Raw genomic sequence first — 11,885 nt, forward strand, 5'->3', positions numbered from 1 at the left:
GCTACGTGTTTTAATATGGACCGTTGATTGGTTTATTAGAGTATTGCGTCCATTTACAATAAAAAAATGTAGAAGCAGAAGGCGCGAGGTTTTGCTGCATCCACGGAGTAGCTCTCGTGCTATTAAAATAGATGTGCTATTAAAAAAGTTTCCTGATCAAATTGGAATTTAGAAATGTTGATTTCGTGGAGGAAAGAAAACCGGAGAAGCTCAAGAAATCCCTCAGAACAAGGACGTTATCATTGTAAATTTTGTTCATTCGTGTGAGCCGAGCTTGATTTAGAAGGCAGAAAAGAAAGCGGGCCTTAAAGACGAAGTTTTCGACTTTAGAGAATTTACGAGTTGCGTGAAAGGTCAGGGTAGATGAACATGCACCCGTGAAAGACCTCGATACTAACTTTGTATCCCAGGGGAATAGCGCTGGCAACGTTGCAAGAAATACTTTCTCGTGCACGCGCATGCATCTGTCGCTTACCAGGCGCCGTTACATTTTGTCCGTGAAGGGCAAAAACAGGAAGCTCGGGCCTTGATGGTTAGGTGGCGAAGCGTCCAAACATCGATCAGTTCTAAGAGTGCAACGGACTTACAAAACCACGCGCGCCGCGCACCAACCAAGGAGGGTAGCCTGGGGACGAGGCAGAGCATGCAGTGTGTGCACGCAGAATCTTGTTAATTAGCGCACGTGCCTCGCGCGTGACGCTCTTAAGTTCATACGTAATCAATAGACTTACCTTAAGACGATGGACACTGAAAATGGCGATCAACTTGCAATTTTCAATATCGTTATTGTTTATGTTACTTGCTGGTTTAAACTATTCCACTTTGGCTCAAAAACCGGACGACGCAGAAACATTCTGTAAGTACTCATATCATTTACAGAAAGGACATGGAGGAATGGCCAATCTCCAGAAAAATGAAAAGAGTAAATCGTGCCTTATTGAAGCAAAAATTCACCTAAAAGGCCCGGACACGCTGCAAGATTTCGCGCTTTATTGCTCACGCGGTAAAAAAAGCGACGCTGACAAGATCAAGTTAGCCTGCGAACGGCAGACGTTTGAGTCGCGCAAGTAGTTAGAACTAGACGGCGCGTCTCGCCTAGCTTCGCGCGAGGAGCCTGCTTGCAAACTAGGTTTCGCCGGCTCGCTTTGCTAGCGGACTCGTTCTCGCCGCTTCATCGCTTGCGAATGAACCTCGAACGTGAGTCAGTTTGCAGGCTAGATCAAGTGATCGCGATGAACAAAGCGCAACTTTTTTGTGGTAGATAAAAAAACGAGTTTTGTGTTTGAGTTTCAGTGAATAACCAGAAGGCAGGAAAGTGCTAATGTTCGTGCGACTCCGCTGCGCGCGATGTTGCAGATAGTGGAGACACGTGCACGTTGCAGATAGTGGAGACACTTCGCGCAATGTTGCAAAAGTTGAAAGAAATTCTACTTCTGCAACTTTGCGCGAAATATCACACTCAACAATTTTAAGAGCGGACGCGAGCAATGTTGCAGCCGCGCCCGCATTTTACAGAGCTCGCGCACGAAGGGACATGTAGCAGGGACAAAATCACAACGTACACACACAAGAAAGTGTAGCAAGGACATGTTACACCGACACGTCCATTGTGCGTGTGCGCGATGATACCTTTAAGGGGACTTGTCGCTTCAACATGTTCCTCCTACATGTGCACTTGCTGTGTTTTTGTCCCTGCGAAATGTTTCTTTATCTGCCGTCTACGTTTATATTTCACTAAGGTCCCAGAGAAACCAAAATATGCATTATGGACAAAACTAATATATAGATTTAGGCACGCCTAAAAGCGGAGCTCCCCATTTATTTAATTTTCACTGGAGCTTACAATGTTTTCATTCTAGTGAATAAGCGGCCAAAGTACTAAAGTTTATGGCGGTTTATAGGTGCAAGACAAATTTAAATAGCTCACGGTTAAACTGAATGTCAGCAGTACGACAAAAATAATAATCTTAAAGCGGGGCAAAATCATTACTCATGGCACGAAAAATTACTTAAGAGTACAGTAAATTATCTGCTTTCTAGCAATAGAAAATAGTTTCGTGATCCTGTTATAGTTTCGCAGCAGTTTAGTAGACTCCACAATATCTATTACATTGATATAGGATATATTCAACGTGCATAACAGAGTTTGTCGGATTAGCTCAATCGGTAAGGTGCCAGTCTGAGGCTCGGGAGGTCGTGAGTTCAAATCCCAGAGGGTCAAGGTTTTTTTTTTCTTTTTTAAATATTATATATGGTTTGTTTATTATATCAACCCGATTTAGCTTTCGAATGCTCCTTCATGTGCGATGCTGGCTTTACAGATAGACACGAAAGTCATCGATCGATTATGGCTCTCAATGTCCACTTTTTTGGCGGTCGATTACTTTCTACACGTAATTTTCAGCCACATTTTGTTTCATTGCTTCTTGTTTTTCTTTTCAAACCTCTTTAAATTTTAAAGGCTGCCTTTATACGGCCGCCTTTATACGGCCTTCTTGCTTCACTCTTTCTACCATCAAACTATGGCCGCCATGTTGCGCGACTCCGTACGTATGTACGCCGTACGTACGCGCCCGCGAACCATGCCGCTATCCATGTTGACCATGAAAACTCATTTCGATAGTGTTCCTTCTTTCATGGTTATGGTGCTACGCTTAGGAGCTCCGCTATTATAACGGAGACTCCGGTTTGTTCGCCATGTTACTGACGATCGCTCAAGTCCCTTGATATCGGTGTTGTAACTTATCGTACACCATTTCAGAAAACATACTGAGTCGTACGCCAGACGTCGGCTGTGTCCATTTTAAGAAAATCCTGGTACTCAAGGGATCAATAGCAATCATATGATCAGTGGGGCGCAAAAAATGAGACAAATCAGGAGTCTATATACCTTATTACATGAAATTTTCGCGACACGTTAATTTCGCGATTTTGAGGTGCGCATATTTCGCGACACTTTAATTTCGCGATATTGCGAAAATTTCGTATTTTGAATCACTTTATTTTCGCGTTTTTGAGTAAAACACGATTTAGATTTTCTTGGCAATATTATTAAACATGCCCTTGAATAAATAAAACGATTTCATTAAAGTAGCAATAACGTCAAAACTAACAAAACGCAAGTCCGTGAGTTATCTTTCTTCAGTCAAATGACGACAACATCCATTTACATTAAAGATTCCTTCCTTTAGTGGTTCTAAACATATTCTTTCTTGATTATTGACGTACTGAGTCACTTAATTTTCGCGTCATGTTATGTTCGCGACGCTTATTTTTCGCGTCACTTTAATTTCGCGATTTTTTGGAATCGCGAAATTCGCGAAATTAACGTGTCGCGAAAATTTCATGTAATAAGGTAGAAGATAATTGCAAAGAAGTCGGTGTGACGCGCTTAAGCCCTGGCCAAACGGTAATGCAAGTGGTCGCAAGTTGAACTTGCATGCAGACTTGCGTTGCGTGGCCAAACGGACTCGCAAGTTTACTCGCAAATGCACGCAAATTGTCCAAAAACCCATTTCAATGCTACGGTGCGCCCAGCAATTCAGTGTTTGACTTGCGTTGGGTGGCCAAACGGTGAAAAACTTGCGTTGACCTGCGTTCAAAATTTGATTTCGAACAACGTGAACGCAAGTCATCGCAAGTCAACGCAAGTGCATATGCACGCAAGTCCTGGCCAAACGAAGACCCAAGTAGACACAAGTTGAAACCTTGCGTCTCCGTTTTGCCAGGACTTAACGACGCGTCTGCATAAAAGTCGTTACGTGACGTTAGAGTGCGTGACGATCCATGCAACTGTTGTGACAATAACACATTTGATTTTACTTCTCTCGCCTAGGGAAAGGAAACCAGAGGCTTATTGCTATGGAGGATGTTTACTATTTTGAGAAAAAAAATGTAGGAATATTTTCACGTGGTTGGGGATGTGGTTGGACTCCTTATGGCTTATGTTTCTCTCCGTACTGGCGAAAGGACATCCACGACAATTTCATCATTCCATTCAAAGATCTTGTAATGCACGTGTATGTGGATCAACCTGCCGACACGGAAGTGTTTGGAGTTCGTTCTATGGTGCTGGCGAGATTTAGTCAAAAGCGAGACATGCTTTTGGAAGGGAGGGTCTACCGATACTCCAGATCGTATAATTGGAATTTACACAGACATACAACATGGAGAATATTTGTCAGCACTGAATACGAAGTGCTTGGTGTAATGCATCAATATAAGCAACAGTACCATCCCCATTCAGTCAGACTAAAAGGTAGGTAATACAAGTTAAGCTTACGATTACCATACTCGAGACCAAGCAAAAAAATCCCACAGGGGAGGGGCTACTCTCTATAGTGGCTTATTTCCGCGGGAACTTTGTTTCGCGAAAATGGAACGGGCATATTTCGCGGGACTTAAATTTCGCGAATTGGCCAAAAGATACATTTTAGGGAACTAAATTTCGCGAAAATTGTCAAAATACTGACCTGCATTAACAAACAGTAAGTCTTAAAATTGGCACAACTGATTTTAATTTTCTACAGCAATAGTTTCCAATGACACTGAACAAAACCATAAAACGAAACGAAACTTAAAACAGTTTGACATGTTCAGTTGTAACAACGTAGAGCTAGTTTGACGACTGTATCAAAATAATTATGTAGTAAACTGACTATAACGTTGATTAATTATAACGAATTATATATTAGAATGGTATTAAAGTTCGCGTTGTTATTTTTTAGCAGTAACCCTTTTCTGGGTATGTAAACGGGGTGCTATTTTGTTTTGGTGAAGGCGCGGTGGCCTAATGGTTTTATAGCGCGCCGAACTCTGGATCGAACGTTCCGGGTTCGAGCCCTGGCCGGGGTCACTGTGTTGTGTTCTTGGGCAAAACACTTTAGTCCCATAGGGCTTCTTTCTACCCAGGGGCCAGCTGTTCGAAGGACCGATAATGCTATCCTCCAGATAAATCGCTATCCAGTGGATAAATGTTTAACAAACCATACGACGCTGTCGGATAGTTAGTATTTATCCAGCGGATAGCGTTATCCACCCTTTCAACAACTGGGCACAGGTGTATAAATGGGCAGCGGCGAAATATTGCCGGGGGAGAGGGGGGTACCCAGCCGCTTAATGCTATCGAAATCAAAATAAGCTCCGGTAGTCAGTGGGCCGCTTGGCTCGAGGCTTCCCTTATTTTGTATTGAAGGTATACGGAAGGGTTACCTTTTCGCCAAATGGATTGAAGGGGAGGGGAGCCGGAGCGAAGTTTCCCCGTATAAAAAAACTCTTAGCACCCCTTCCCATTCCCCACTGGGAAATATCGTAAATTATCAAAACAAATTTTTCAACCTTTGAAAAAGGTTCGAAGTGTTGTGATGTACAGATTTACTTATACATTTTATATTACAATTTAGGGGCCCATGATGCTTGCAGATACTTTAGAACGGAGTGCAGGTCAAATGAAATCTGTGTACCAAGGCGGCTGTCTGGGCGCATTTGGCCTGCAGAATACAAATGTGTTTGTAAACCGAAAGGCTGGCAAGCTATTCGCGGACGAGGGTGTGTTGGTAAGTTTTCATATGTACATTAGAGCGAATTTTGATTGAATGCCGAAAGTAATTTGAGTTTGCTTTGGTTTTGCATTACTACGCTTTGTAATTGGTTTAATAAGCACGCGCCGCATTCTCAACTAATCAGAAGTAAAACTAAAACCAATCGTGACTCACCTACACGCTAGCCGCGGGGGGGCGCGAAAGGGAAGGGGAGGGGGGGAGGGGAGGAGAGAGAGAAAGAAAAAAGGGGGGGGGGGGGGGGGGGGGGAGAGACCCCCCCAACAAAGACTAAGTTTACTTAGAGATGTAGTGAAAATTAACTGGAAAATACAGTGTATTAACAGATTAACTAGCAGAAGAAAGGAGTTGTACTGTAACTGAAGTAATCATAGTAATCATAATCATAGTAATTTTTCTTGGAAAATTCTGTTCAAGGGGGAAAGGTGGCTAACCTATGTGATGCACCAACCCGTGAAACAAGGCCAGACTACGACATCAGGAACTCAGTGCCCTACTCTTTGCGATAAGTGTGGGTTCTTTAACACCCCCTGCTGACCATATAACACTGAAGATGCAGGAGACGGGACCTACGGTTTATCGTCCTTATCCGAAAAGACTAGAACATCTAACCATTTGCAGATGTCATTGCAAAGACAGCATTTTCTCCTCAGTTATTTTAAAAGACCCTGAGTGCAGGTCTGTGGGAGGCGGCGGTGGCCTAATGGTTAGCGCGCCGGACTCCGGAGCGAGCGTTTCGGGTTCGAGCCCTGGCCGGGGTAACTGTGTTGTGTTCTTGGGCAAGACACTTTACTCTCATAGTGCCTCTCTCCACCCAGGTGTATAAATGGATACCGGCGAAAAAATGCTGGGGGGGGGGGGGTACCCTGCGATGGACTAGCATCCCATCCAGGGGGGAGTAGAAATACTCCTAGCTGCTTAATGCTATGGAAACCGGGATAAACTCAGGCAGTATGCGCCAGGTCTGGGAGTTAGTGCAGGTCTGGGAGTCGAACCCGAGACCTCCCGCACAACAGTCCGGCGGTTTACCAACTGAGCCAACTGGTCGGGCGGTTGTAAAAAGTACAGTGGATACTAAAATGTTATTTCACATGTTTTTTCTTAGATGTTGATGAATGCGAGAAGTCTCCATGTGGAGCGTTGTTTACATGTGTTAATACCATTGGAAGTTACAAATGTCATTGCCTGCCTGGTTACAAAGGAAGCAATTGCGATGTTGGTAAGCGGCTGTCATCTTACTCTAACCGTACTGCTGCTTAGCGCAGTGGCTGGTAAGGGTCGATTTAGAGAAGGTAAAAATCTGTCACACACAACTTTAGTAACCCGCGCTACATCCTCATACATTAATTTCTCGTCTAATATTAAAAGAAATGGAAAAGAGCGCACTATTTTCTATTCCTTTGGAGTTCGCATAAACCTTATCGAATTCTTCATAAAACTCTCGATCCGTTGTATAGCAGAATTAGGGAATTGCGGTCGATTCACCAACGAGTAGTTTCCCTAAAAGTGGATTTTCACTGACGCGTAATTTTTTTACGTGCGTTTACGTGCGTGATAAAATTTAGAGACAATGTCTCTATTAAAAAATAAAAATAATAAAATTTAACATTTTGTCACGCACGGAAACACACGTGAAAAATTACGCGTCAGTGGAAATCCAGCATAACAGGCAGCTCGCCGACGTAGTTGCTCTAGGCTTAACGAGAAATATTCAGTTTTTTTCACTCCCTAGTGTGCTATTACTTAATTAAGAGTCTGGTAAACTTTATTGCAATATAGTGCAGTTGATATATTAAACTCATATCAATATGAGACGTTAGCGAACTGACCGTTACTGTACGACTCGTTGGCGAGGAAACGGCCGCTTACCGAATAAGGCCAAGTAAACAGGCCTGCGTTTTCCTTTTGTGAACTACTATATTTATATTACTAACAGAAATTACCCTGCTATATGACATATCCATAGAACGTTATAGAAAGAAGTCATCATGTAAACGGATTATACGTAATAAACAAATTTAAGCGAATGTCACGTTTTTATTCCTCAGAAATCGATGAATGTCTTGAAAGCCCTTGCCCAAAGAACAGCGTTTGCAATAACGTACCAGGGAGTTTTCAATGCACTTGTTTGCCAGGTTTTACAGGGGAGGATTGTTCTGGTTAGTCATGTTTTAAACTTATAATAGAAATTTTATAAAGAAATGCGGTGGCCTTATGGTTAGTGCGCAGAACTCTGGATCGAGTGGACGGGTTCGAGCCCGGGCCGGGGTCAATGCGTTGTGTTCTTGGGCAAGAAACTTTTTCCTAAGTGTCTTACTCAACCCTGGTGTATAAAAATCAATCAATCAATCAACCAACCAACCATGCAATCAAGCAATCAAACAAACAATCAACGAATCAGAGATCGAGTCAGTCAGTCAGTCAGTCAGTCAGACAGTCTGTCAGTCAGTCAGTCAGTCAGTCAGTCAGTCAGTCAGTCAATCAGTCAGTCAGTCAGTTAGTCAGTCAATCAGTCAGTCAGTTAGTTAGTCAGTCAATCAGTCAGTCAGTCAGTCAGTCAATCAGTCAGTCAGTTAGTCAGTCAATCAGTCAGTCAGTCAGTCAGTCAGTCAATCAGTCAGTCAGTCAGTCAGTCAGTCAATCAGTCTGTCAATCATTCAGTCAGTCAGTCAGTCAGTCAATCAGTCTGTCAATCATTCAGTCATTCAGTCAATCAGTTAGTCAGTCAGTCAGTAAGTCTCAATCAATCAATCGATGCAATCGACTTTGTTTAACGACGGTCGCACGTAAGTCTTGCGACTAACAAACATGTGGCCCTCGGTTTCCCGATCAAATTGACATTTAGAAGTGTTGGTTTTTGAGGAGGGAGGAAAACCCGATTACCCAGAAAAAGCTCTCATGCAGAGAAAAGAGGAGAACCAACAAACAAACTCAACCCAAGTATGACGCCGCGTCCAGGAATCCACGTTGGTGAGAAGCGAGCGCTCCCGACACTTTGCTTTCCCTCCTCCACACATAAATGAGTCGCGGCCAAATGTAATGCTGTGGGTATCCCTGCGATGGACTAGCATCCCATCCGGGGAGAAGTATAGAAATACTCCTAGTCGTTTCATGCTACGGAAACTGGCCCCCCTCTCACCCCCCCCCCCCCCCCCCTCACTAATTTTATGTGTCTTTATGCATGCTTTCAGAAATTGCAAGATCTGACACGGAAGACGGCGAGACAACTCCTCCCATCATCAAAGAACACGACAAAAAGATTGCCATCCCGCGTAAAAGACCAACAAAGATAATACGAAAACCAGTGTTCTCCTACGATGCACGCCAAACAGAACGAGCTATTATGATAACCGTGATGGTGGTGTTCAACTGTTTGGGAATGTTTCTTTACTGGTTGGTACAACGCCTTAATTATTATTGTCCTTTTAAACTAATCAGTTAATCATCCAGTTCGCGGCTTGAAAAAGGAGCGGACACACTAGCTTCCCGGGTAGGGGGGAAGAAGAGACTACGTTTAGTGTCCTATGACGGAAGGCTCCGCCAGAAAGGGGTGAGGGATCTCACGATTTGAAGTATAAAAAGAGTAGGGAAAACTGTCAGTAAGGTTATTTAAGCGCTTTTTAAAGTACCTCTAAATAAGCATCGAAGGGCTAATTCATCCAAGAAATTTTAGGGGTCAGAATTCTACCTTAGGTGTGTCAAAGGGGTACCTTTTTCTATGAACGGCATATGAACTGAAAAGCACCCTTTCTGTCAAACGATTTGTTTCTCGAGAAGAGCCTTTGTTAGTGTAGTGCCTCTGATTGGCTAATATTCGCACGCAACAACCAATCAGAGACAGTGTATCTCTCTGTTGAGTTACGCTACAGTTACGCTAACGGCTCTACTAACTATAATTTAACGTATAAGCTCAAGCGTTCCTTAGGGTCTGTTTACAAGCAGGTAGGGTAACCCTAGTGCTAGGGTTACCCTAGCAGGAGGGTTACCCTAGCGCTCCCACATTTCTTCTTTATTTCATCGACGTGTTTACAAGGCAGCTAGGGTTACCCTAGCACTAGGGTAACCCTAGCTGAGCGCTAGGGTTACCCTAGCACCAGGGTAACCCTAGCACCTTGTAAACGCTCTGCTAGGGATAACTCGCCTACCCGGGACAACTTTATTTTGGCTCCAAGAAGCTAAATATGTTTAAAAATACCGACAAAAACAGCGAATTGTGACCAAGAAACATCGTGTTCATTCACAATTTGTCGTATTTTTGCACTGGAACGGAATTATTTTCGAATAACAGCTTCTTACGACAAAATTTTACAAGGTTAACTGAAGCGTAACCGGTGTAAGTTGACCCGGGTAGTAGGGTTACCCTACCTGCGAATTTTTGCTTGTAAATCCGTGCTATCTTCTAACCCTCTTGCTAGGGTAACCCTAGCACCTAGGGTTACCCTACCTGCTTGTAAACAGGCCCTTAGACATCATATTCACACTGATGAAGGGGTTTCCCCGAAACGTCTGTTTAATACAGCATTTAAAGCATTCCGAGAACCCTATTGAACACTCATTGATAGTTATTTTGAGTGTTACGCAGCAAAATCTCTTTTTTAAGCTACATTTAATACGGACAATTTCGTACCTAAGCAGATTTCTTTTACGATCAGATATAATACTTAGATTTATACTGTAGCTTTTGGATAATATCCCGAACTGAAGTCGAGGTTTATGTTTTTTTATTTTTTGTAGGAGCCAAAAGAGAAAAAGAGCAAAGAAACAAAAGAAAGACAAAGGTAGTAGCTCATCAAGTGACCAAGAATTGAAAAACAAAGAGACAATTCTAGGAAATCAAGTATTGGAGAACGCTGAGGAAACAGTTCTAAACAGTCAAGAATTGAACTTCGAAGAAACTATTTTAAGTAATCAAGAATTGATTAACATAGAAATAAGTTCAAGTAATCAAGAATTGAAGATAAGTAGCGAAACAAGTCCAGGCAATCAAAAAGTAGAGGACATTGGAGCTATTCCAAGTGAACAAGAATTGCAAAACAGCGAAATCGTTCCAAGCAATCAAGAATTGGTGGACAACACAGAAGTTTTTCCAACTGATCAAGAATTGAAGCTAAGCGAAACTGTTCCCAGTAGTCATGAATTAGAGAACATAGAAGCTTTTCCAAGTAATCAAGTGCTGGAGTACAGCGAAACTATTCCAAACAATCAAGAATTACAGAACAGTGAAACTATTCCACATAATCAAGTATTTGAAAATACGAAAACTGTTTCAAGTAATCAAGAACTTGATAATAGTGGAGCGATTTCAAGCAATCAAGAATTAGAAAACACAGAAGTTCCAGCTCGGTGAGGCTATTCAAGATAATCAGGAGTTAGAGAATATTGAAGTTATTCCCAGCAACCAAACATTAGTAAACACAGAAACTATTCAGATTCGGGACAATCAGGTATTGGACTCGGCGGAAGAAATAACCAATGACAGAGAATCAGTGGCTCATGAATAATACCATAATGCAGAGTTGGAATCAAAGTCTGCCGTGAAAAGACTATGAAAAACTGGATTTAGCAAATCCACTATCATGCACGGGTTGAAAGAAAAAAGCTTGCACATTGATCAAGCACTCGACGAAACTTACAGCTGTAAAATACTGGAACCAAAGAAAGATTTATTATGTCATTGTTTCACGCGCGCGCCTACAAAAAATAACTTTTGCAGTTCCAGTCGTCAAAACAAAACGTTTTTCTGTTTAAGTATAACGTAAGTTTAGTTTACATTCATCGTAATGCCAGCATTAAACACCGTTAAAAGCTTCACAGAGCATATGTGGTTGAATTTTCTTCATGCGCTGCTATAAGTTAATCGTTCTTATATAAGATTGGAAATTTTTCCCATATTGGCTAACTTCTCCCCAATGCCCTCGCGGCTCGAATCCGCCGTTCGCCGTAAACGAAGCACTCGCACTCGGTCGCGCATCCCGTCAGCTACGCAGGCTACGCATATTGTCGCGACTTGGGTGAGGACTTGCGCGATAAAAACAACGATTCGGGAAATGGTTAGTGCGCTGGAGTCCAGTTCAAGCAGTCCGGGTTCAAGCTCTGACCGGCTAATTGTGTTGTGTTCTTGGGCAAGACACGTTTAATACTCTCACAGTGCCTCTCTTCACCCTGGTGTATAAATGGGTACCGATGAACTGTTAGAGCAACCTGAGAAGATGCCGGGGAGATAAACTTGGGATAAACTAGCATCCCCTCGGGGGCGGAGTAGCGTCACCTTGTTTCTCCATGCCATGCTCCAGAAATGGGGATAAGCTCCGGTATAGTAGTTGTGCA

The 11,885-nt window shown here is 42.8% G+C and overlaps 1 protein-coding gene across 2 annotated transcripts; it reads left to right on the top strand.

Moving 5' to 3' along the window:
• The first annotated feature begins 681 nt into the window (after nt 1–681).
• Nucleotides 682–11,120, top strand: LOC144628306 (uncharacterized). 2 transcript variants are annotated; one of them, XM_078486391.1, is made up of 8 exons: nt 718–856; nt 3,836–4,258; nt 5,403–5,555; nt 6,664–6,777; nt 7,607–7,717; nt 8,750–8,951; nt 10,293–10,800; nt 10,925–11,120. In XM_078486391.1, the coding sequence occupies exons 1-8, from the start codon at nt 754–756 to the stop codon at nt 11,057–11,059; spliced, it is 1,749 nt and encodes a 582-aa protein (XP_078342517.1). In that variant the 5' UTR covers nt 718–753; the 3' UTR covers nt 11,060–11,120. The 2 variants fall into 2 exon arrangements, with proteins under 2 accessions (XP_078342518.1, XP_078342517.1); XM_078486392.1 differs by having other exon boundaries at nt 682–856; nt 10,293–10,991.
• Nucleotides 11,121–11,885: the final 765 nt, after the last annotated feature.

The sequence above is a fragment of the Oculina patagonica genome, chromosome 10 (assembly GCF_052425735.1).
Source record: "Oculina patagonica isolate OP01 chromosome 10, crgOcupat, whole genome shotgun sequence".
NCBI lineage: Eukaryota > Metazoa > Cnidaria > Anthozoa > Scleractinia > Oculinidae > Oculina > Oculina patagonica.

Bases quoted from the DNA above. Each gene is read 5' to 3' on its own strand.
- LOC144628306 (XM_078486391.1), top strand. From the start codon at position 754: ATGGCGATCAACTTGCAATTTTCAATATCGTTATTGTTTATGTTACTT. The intron at 857-3,835 runs GTAAGTACTCAT...TCTCTCGCCTAG, and splicing joins GGACGACGCAGAAACATTCT to GGAAAGGAAACCAGAGGCTT. The intron at 10,801-10,924 runs GTATTTGAAAAT...CAAGATAATCAG, and splicing joins AAACTATTCCACATAATCAA to GAGTTAGAGAATATTGAAGT.